The 8,930-nt window shown below is 55.8% G+C and overlaps 1 protein-coding gene across 1 annotated transcript; it reads right to left on the bottom strand.

Annotated features, from left to right (window-relative positions):
- Window positions 1-3,032: 3,032 nt before the first annotated feature.
- On the bottom strand, window positions 3,033-8,612 carry LOC131673637 (toll-like receptor 6). The gene has a single exon (XM_058951774.1). It carries the CDS (start codon window positions 8,191-8,193, stop codon window positions 4,024-4,026), a length of 4,170 nt encoding a protein of 1,389 aa, XP_058807757.1. The 5' UTR covers window positions 8,194-8,612; the 3' UTR covers window positions 3,033-4,023.
- Window positions 8,613-8,930: the final 318 nt, after the last annotated feature.

The following is an 8,930-nucleotide window of genomic DNA, read 5'->3' as shown; positions in this document are numbered from 1 at the left end:
TCGCCACGGAAGCCGAATCAATAAGCCTATGGCTTTGATTCACGAGATCGCGCGGGTATGCGTGGCTCGTAGCTGGCGATGCCGCGCAGCCAGCCGGAAATTCCGTTAATCCGCGCTGGCGCGACAGGCCGCGTTTTTCTCGCGCCCGAAAGCCTCCGCGCCGCGGCGATTTCGACAGCGGATAGTATTAACGAGCTGCCGTGGCCAAGAAGATGTAGAGGCGACGATCGAGCCAAGCAAGTGGCTTCCACTGACCGCGCGCGAGCATTGCGTAACGTCGACTCGCGTACGCAAATGGCCGAGTTGTAGAGCCGAGTTGCGGAGCGGTGCGCGCTGATAAGCGAGTAGACGAATACTCCCCCTTCCCCCTTATTAAATTGCGCGCACGCTCAGCGCTTATCACGCCCTCGAACCGCCTGTCTTCGTGTGTCGAGTAGGAAATATCATGCGAGCTTGTTGAAGCTTTCTTTCTCCTCTGGAGTGCCCCGTTGCTCAAGTGCGCTTTTTGCCGAGCATTCATGCAATGATCCTTCCAAATAGAGCCCTTTTTGCCGAGGGAATCAGGTCGTGTGTATATACATACATATGTGCATAAGGTTATTGACTCCGAAGGAACATGTGCATGAATTTTTTATCTCGACAATGAAAGGAAATACGTGTAACGTGCAGGCGATATACAGGCATACTTTGTGCGCTATAAGTTTTATCAAATATGCACGAGGTGCAGAACAAAGAAAGCACAGGGCGTGCTGGCGCGACGTGTATCGCGTTCAAGCTCTATTTTTAAATAAAAATTACTTTTCTCGTCCGCAGCTTTTAGCTAGCAGAGCCGCTCGCGCCTGCCACTAACCATTGACCTCCCGAACATTCTTTTCAGAATGAACATCAACGAGGAAGAAGGAAAAAACATCCTCGAGTGCGCACTTAAAGTTTCGCCGACTCTCGAAATAAAGAGAATTTCAGCGAGGCGGGGGGGGGGGGCGCAGAGCGAGGGCAAAAACTGGGGCTAATTAAGAACAAAGTATAAAGTAACGATTCTTCGTCGGCCCAGAGAAAAAACAAATCCCGGCCCCGCGGTCGGAATAAGTTTGCCGTGCGCGCGGCGATCTCAATAGCGGATTCGTCAAATGCAACTGCGTCGGGGAGGGGAAAACTTTCTGCCCCTCGTCGGGATATTCGCGTCAATGTCGAGAAGATCGGCGAAAGTAGGAAATAAGGCTCGACTCGCGCGGGCGACCGGCTGCTCGCGAACTTGCAGCCCCGCCGCAGGAACAAACTTTATTCGACTGCGAGAGAGACCGAAACAATCCTCGGGTAAAGTTTGCGCCTTTCTATATATATATATATATATATATATATATATATATATATATATATATTCTTAGCGCACGAATCAGAGGGAGGTAGATTGCTCAAGGAAATAAGCCTTGGTCAGAGGGAATCTGGACTTTAAAACTGCTGATATAGGGGTGGTGGCTCCGAACCGTACGCGGGAATTTCTGCGAGCTGTGCGCGGCTTTCGATTAATTTGGCGAGTTCGACAAAGGCACACGAACGCTGCATGTAGCTGCCGAAGAAAAGCCAGCGAGTAAAGAAACTTTTCTCTCCCCTTGGATTTCCGACTACGAGGGAATAATTGACTCTGGCTGTGCTCCTGCTACTCCTACTCCCTCTCCTTCCCTCACTTTTCAACAATTAATTTTTCTTCCAGACTACTTTTTTCCATTGCCTGCGTGACTGCTCCAACTCTACGTACCACGTAAGTATCCATCTTCTTTTTACCTTTTTAATGGCATTTGTCTATCCCTCGTCGATCGAGTTTGCTAGAGCAATCAAATCAGTGCCGCTAATCGATTGCTGGCTTTAGTAACGTACTCTAGATTTTCTATTTATTCGTTCTAACCTGCTGTGAAATACTTTGTAACGACGAAACGCAATCGAACAAAGTAAAAAAAAAACTCTATCCTCTGTTTGTAAAGAGACTTTAATTTTAAATACACCCATACAACGTGGTTCAACATCGAAGCAACTATCTTTTCTCCAAATTCTCTTTTTTAAGCGAAAGCAAACATTCCTAATTACGCACTTCTCGTTCAGATTTCCCCAACTAATTTGGTGTTTAAAAAAAAAATTTCCTTCTCTGCTCGGGAGTTTCAATTAAAAAACCTTCATTTAAAGACTTCTTTTCACTCAATCCCGAATGACCAGATGTATTTAAATCGAAAATTTTGCTCCACTTTCAGAATGCAAACAAAATGCATTATGCATATGAAATATACTGACAGAAGTTTGTATAAATTACATATATTTTTTAATTTTGGGACACGTACATAATTTTGATTTCAACATCGAGCAGACAACTCCTTTATTTTGTTTTATTTTATTTTTTCGTAGCGAAAGTTTAAGCTTAAATTGTTGCGTCACTGTCATTGCAGAGACAGAAAACAAATACGCGCGTAACATAACGTGCGTGCTCGGTATGTAATATAGCACACAGATAATATATAAAGCGGACTGACAAGGATAATGGAAAGAGAAAGGAAGTCAAAAAGTTCAGTAAAGAGTCGTCTTTTTTAATATAACAAATTGCTTTTATTCATTCAGTGACTCGCTGACACATTGGACAGCCAAGAAAATTGTAGTTTGAATTTATAATAATTAATATATTACAACACAGATCATTCACAGTCGCACGCTTTGATCGGCAGTGTGTTTATTTACAAAAGATTTTGAATAATCGAACGTAATTTGCATTCGTCGCTTGCAATTTATCGAACGAAATATAAAATGAAAATGCGGTATTAATTACCATCGAGTTGGCGCAGCTCTTTGTTTTACCTAACTATGTATAATATATATATATATAGAATTAACGTAAAAAGTCGCCGAATCCTCGAAATCGGGAGGAACGCACGTCTAGTTTGTCAATTAGAATTCGTATTTACAATAGTCAATATACTGATTTCTTGCTTTAAATATAATATAATACAGTATACATTATTTACAGAGAACGGAATGATGACTTACGGGTCTAGTAAGCGTGAAGTAACGAGCGCCTCTAGAGATAAAGGACTCTGGTCGATCGTGGTCGACCGGATGGTGTTTGTATAGCATGTGTGGAACTGTGTGTGCTTGTGCGCGCGTGAGAGATACACGGACACGCTGGGCGCTACACGATAGTCTTAGGAACGAGAGATCTCGCGCTTGATTCGCCGCTTTAATGATTATTCGATCTTGATTTGGCGCGACATTAAAAGTGAGAGAATAAAAAAAAAGACAGAATTATAGGATTACGCTGGCGCGAGGCTGTGTTCGCTTACGGGAGCAAACAACAAGAAGAAAAAAATGGGGCGACGAGCAAGCGACGAGAGGACGAAACAAAAATAGCGTTACACGGCCCTTGTGCCTGCAGGCTCCGGAGAGTAACACACAGTCTTGTTTCTACAATGATATGCGAGAACCCGAGGAATGCATTCGAGCAGCGCGTCACGTTTAATAGTATCAACGAGAGAGCGATGATGACTCGACAAAACGACGTGAAAGTTCGTAACGAGAGGATCCACCTCTCTCTCTCTCTCTTCCTCCTTCGCCTCGTACGTTTAAACGCTTATGGTTCTGATTTTCGAGGAGCCTGCTCTCGTGGAAATGGCACGGTTCTCGCCTTCGAGAATAAAAAGAAGACTTTTAGACAGAAACAAAAAAGTGTAGAACGGCGCAATCCTTCGCGAAGTAATAAATACATAATCGTCGATGCCTATATGAAACTTCACAACTTTCTTCGTTCAATCGCGTTTCGTTATCTATATATTTACAAAGTCCTTCTCTTAATTTCTTTCGCAACAACAGTCTTAAAAAAGAGTTCGTAGTTCCGAGGGCCCCGCGAACGACCTACCGCAAAACGTTTGCGACTTGCGTATCGCCGACACACTTTCTCTCTGCCTAGATCGCGTTTTAATCGTTAAGCTGGCAATTATAAATAAATAAGGAGTCGCGCACGCGGAAAAAAACAATCACTGGCGTTGCCTAAACGAAATAAGTACGCGGACCCATGGGCATTTGATGGGCATTGCCGTAGGGACTAGTCTGCACGATTTCCGGGATGGTGCTGTAGAGGTGACTGCTTCTGGACGTGACGCTGGGGGGCCGCTGGCTGGTAGCCGAGGCAAGCTCGGGATGCAGCGCGCTGTATCCGGCAGTCTGGTGGTGCTCCAGCTGCATGGCGAGCTGCTGATTGTGCAGCTGCAGTTGCTGCTGCTGCTGCTGTTGCTGCTGCTGCATGTGGTGGTGGTGGTGATGGTGGTGGTGATGGTGCTGCTCGTGGCCGCTGTCCTCGTCCTCGGTGCGGCTCGACGCCGAGCTCACGTAAGTGGACTGCGTCGGTGTCGGCGTCGGCGCGTGCAAGGGCGCGACGAGGACGCTGCTGGCGGCGGCGCTGCTGCAGCCGCTGCTGCTCTGCACTACCGTCGAGGGCGGGGCGGGAATGGTGGCCGGCGGCGCGACCGGCGGCTTGCTCGACCAGGCGTCGACGACGACCGACGGCGCCGCCGAGTACCTCGCCGGGATGGCGCTGCTGGCGTGGCCGGCGCTCTTACCCGGCCGCTTGCCGCTATCCGCCGAGTCGGGCATGTGGAAGCGCAGCTTCTCCCAGAAGCGCTTGTCGCCCCACACGATGACCGTGCAGGTCTGCAGCAGCAGCTGCAGCTCGGGATCCGGGGCTGGGATCTCGGTGGCCAGCAGAACGATGACTCGGCGCCTGCGCGAGGCCGGGCGGATGGTGTCGAGGGCGGCGCGCAGCGCCGCCCTGAACTCCGGCTGCTGCCACTCGTTGGCGAGGAACAGCGGCGACAGGGCGATGACGATGCGCCTGGCGGCCGAGGCCGCGGGCAGCAGCGAGTCCTGCGACCTGGTGGGTGGCAAGTCCCGCCAGTGTAGACACAAGGCCAGGCCCGACTGCTCGAGCTCCGGCGCGAGGTAGCGCGAGATGAACTCGTCGTCGCGCTCGTGGTAGACGAAGTAGCCGTCGTAGAGCCGGTCGCGCTCCTCCTCCGGCGGGCTGGAGGACATCTTGCCGAGGCGAAGCCCGTAGCGAGCGTGCGCCCACAGCCGCACGTCCTGGCGGAAGGCGAAGCCCAGCGCGATCACCAGGCAGACGGCGATGACGACGACGAGGGCGGCGGCGAGGAGCGGCACGAAGTTGCCGCCGATGATGGCCGGATTGTGGATGCCGATGCTGACGGCCTCGGTCGACGGGTCGCCGCAGCGCTCGATCGCCTGGGCGATGGTCTCCACGCCGCCGTGGCAGTACATGCGGTCGGCCGCGTCGGCCAGGTGCTCGGACAGCCAGGCGCGTAGCCGAGCGGCGTTGCTGCAGTCGCAGCTCCAGGAGTTGCCCTCGAGGGAGACGCTCGCCTCGCGACTGGCCACCGCTTCCCACGGCTTGAAGTCGACGATGCGGTTGTTGTCGAGCCGCAGCACCTCCAGGCTCTTCATTTTGCGGAACGTCGTGTTGGCCACCGCGGCGATCGCGTTGTGGTCGAGGTAGAGCTCGCGCAGCTGCTCCAGCTGGTCGAACTCGAAGCCCTTGAGCTCGCGCAGAGCGTTCTGCTCGAGATGCAGCACCCTGAGCGACTCGGCGCCGTTGAAGGTGCGGTTGTGCAGGCCCGAGATGCCGCTGTTGTTGAGGAACAGCACCTCGAGCTTGCGCTTGCCGATGAAGACGTGGCTGCCGAGGTCGCCGAGGTCGTTGCCGTCGAGATATATCTCCGTGGCGTCCATCGGGATGCGCTCGGGCACGAATCGATAGCCGGCGTTGGAGCAGTCGACGACGTTGCTCGACCAGCTGTGGTCGTGGTAGCACGAGCAGTTGTCCGGGCAGGTCATCTCGCAGTCGCAGGCGTCGAAGTCGCAGCAGTGACAGATGGCGAAGCAGTGGCTCTGGTAGCGGCACGCGAAGTCCTTGGACTTCAAGGAGAGCAGCGGACGCTTGGGCGCCGCCCTCGCGTGCACCATGTCGCAGGTCACGGCGTCGAGGTCCATCACTCGCGGATGCTGGCGCATGCGCGAGAGCTCGTTTATCCGCGGCAGCCACTCCATCGTGCAGTCGCACAGAATCGGGTTGTTGCCGATGTAGAACATCGGCAGATCGCGGTCGCTCGGCACCGGCTGCAGCTCGACGGCCGCCACGTCCAGGTGCTGCATGTCGTTCCCGTACAGCACGACCTTCTTCAGGGCGGTCTTACGCATAAAGGTACCTGGCGCGATCGTGCGAATGCGATTGTTGTTCAGGTAGAGCTTCTCCACGCTGTTGGGCACGGAGCTCTCGGAGATCTCCTCGATGCGATTGAAGCTCGCGTCCAGCTTCTTGATGCGCAGCTCCTCGCGGCCGTCGCCGGAGAAGTCGCTGCCTAGGTCGCTGATCTGATTGGAGTGCATGTCCAGCCACTCGAGGCTCTGCGGCAGGTCGCCGTAATTGAACCACAGCAGCTTGTTGTCCGAGATGTTGAGCATGAGCAGCGAGGGCAGGTTGCGGAACACCCCGTGAATCTCGGTCAGCTGGTTGCCGTCCAGCCTGATGGCGATGAGCAAGTTGTTCTTGAAGAAGGCGCCCTGCTCCACGTGCCTGATGGCGTTGCTGGCCAGGTTGAGGATCTGCAGCGCGGGCATGTTGGAGAAGGCCTTGCGCGAGATGTTCTCGAGCTTGTTGTCGACCAGCCGCAGCCCCGACAGCTTGTCGAGCCCGGCGAAGCTCTCGTGATTGACGTTGGCGATCTTGTTGTTGCCGAGGTCGAGGGTCTTGAGGTTGCGCAGGGCGCGCACCGCCGTCGGCACCTCGCTCAGCCCGTTGCCGCTCAGCCGCAGGTCCTGCAGCCCGGTCAGGTTGGCGAACGCGTCCGCGTGGACGTACTGCAGCCGGTTCTCGTCGAGGAAGAACTGGTCGAGCAGAGCGAGGCCGACGCTGTGCGCCGCCTCGAAGCGCGCGATCCGGTTGTGCGAGAGCGCGAGCGAGCGCAGGTTGCCGAGGGCGCCGAAGCACTCGTCGGCCAGCGTGTCGATCTGGTTGTGCTCGAGGTTGAGCAGCTGCAGCTGCGCGAGTCCGCGGAACACGTGCGCGTCGACCTTGGTCAGCGCGTTGAACGACAGGTCCAGGAGCACCAGCCGCGCGAGCTTGGCGAAGGTGTCGCGGTTCACCCAGCGGCTCGTCAGCTCGTTCCTGCTCAGGTCCAGCGACTGCAGCTGGTCCAGGCCGTCCAGCAGGCCGGGCGCCAGCACCGACAGCGAGTTGTTGCTGAGGACCAGCTCGCGCAGCTCGCGGGTCTTGGCGAAGAGCTCGGGCGGCAGGGCGACCAGCCGGTTGCTCGACACGTTCAGCGAGCGCAGGCTGGCCAGCCCGCCGAGCGCGTGGTCGCCCACCGCGGCGATCGCGTTGTCCTGCAGCCGCAGCACGCCCAGGCCGCGCAGGGCGCTCAGCCCGTGGTCGGGCAGGGCGCTGAGGTCGTTGCCGCTCAGGTCCAGGCTCTCGAGGCCCTGCGCGCACGCGGTCGCCAGGTCGACGAAGCCGAGCGACGCCACGTCTTGTAACCTGTTGCTCGTGAGGTTGAGCGTCGCCAGGCCGGGCGACGGGCAGAGGAACTCGCCCGGCAGGCTCCACACGTTGTTGTCGCCCAGGTCGAGCTCCCTCAGCTCTGACAGGCCGCGCAGCGCGTCGCGGTGCAGCTCCATGGCGATGGACGTCCAGTCGCCGTTGTGCGAGCGCAGCGACAGCCGGCGCAGCTCCGGCGCGGCGGCGAACGCGCCGGCCGGCAGATTGCGGATCTTGCAGTGCTCGATGCGCAGCCGCTCCAGGCGCGGCAGTCCGCCGAGGAAGCTGCCGCCGGTGACCGTGCCGCTGCTGGCGTTCAGCGAGTCCTGCAGCTGGCTCTCGTAGAAGAGCGCCTCGTTGCACTCGAGGCTCAGCGCGCTGACGCTGTCGGCCTGCAAGCTCGACAGGTTGCCGAGGATGCTGACCGCAGTCGACATCGTTCGTAGCCGGCACACGAGGGTCTGCGCGTCCTCGTCCTCGTGGCGCCATGTGCAGCCGCGTGGCGCCTCCAGACTGCTGATACTGCGCGCTTCGCTGTTCGCGTTGCAGCAGCAGAGGAGTACGAGCGCCGCGACCCGCAGCAGCCAGCTTCTTCGTCTTCTCTTTAGCTCCATTGTGGCGAGAGATTCCGCGGCGCACCGCGAGTGAAGGGCCCTTCTCTCACTCTCTCTCTCTCTCACTCTGTGCACGATCGTCACGATCTCATCGTCACTCCTGCACGTGTTTCTCTCTCTCTCTCTTCTCCTTATTCTCGGAGCTTCGGTCCTTTGTAGTTTACCAGCTCACTCGCTAACACTCGCTTGGAAGCATTGAATCGGCGACGGCACTCGCGCACTGTTCCTTGCGTGAAAAGCCGATCTGTCGCGAGATCGGTGCTTATTCGTATCGAGTCACTCGCGCGTGCACTTCTCTTTTTTTGCAAAAACAATTCACAGTCTTGGGAAGGGCTGTCGAACGAGCGAAATCGAGAAAAGTCAGCGTGCGTGCTTGCGTGATAGGCAGCGTCGGGCTAGCAAGCGCGAGGTCGAGCGCACGTCTGTTCGGGACGAGCGTCGGCGTGCAACTGACTGTAGAGTCGCGCAAGTGAACCGAAGCCAGCTCCGAATTCACACTGCTATACGGAGTGGCGGCAGCAGCGGCGGCGACGGCGGCGGCGGCGGCGGCGGCAACGGTGGCGGCATGGGTTCTCTCTTTTCCCCACTTTCTCCGAACGGCAGCCTCCCCTTCGCAGCTAGTCAACGCTCTCCGTGTGTTGTGTGCTGTGCGCGCGCGCTCCTTGAATGCTAGGCTCTCTCTCTCTCTCTTCTGTCTGTTAGTTGCGTCTTCGCCGTATATCCGTCTCTGGTATAGT

This window comes from Phymastichus coffea, unplaced genomic scaffold (assembly GCF_024137745.1).
Source record: "Phymastichus coffea isolate CEN01 unplaced genomic scaffold, Cenicafe_Pcof_1.1 PCOF00188, whole genome shotgun sequence".
Lineage (NCBI taxonomy): Eukaryota > Metazoa > Arthropoda > Insecta > Hymenoptera > Eulophidae > Phymastichus > Phymastichus coffea.
The sequence above is the reverse complement of the archived record's forward strand: the minus strand, read 5'-3'. Positions and strand labels throughout refer to the sequence as shown.

Bases quoted from the DNA above. Each gene is read 5' to 3' on its own strand.
- LOC131673637 (XM_058951774.1), bottom strand. From the start codon at position 8,193: ATGGAGCTAAAGAGAAGACGAAGAAGCTGGCTGCTGCGGGTCGCGGCG.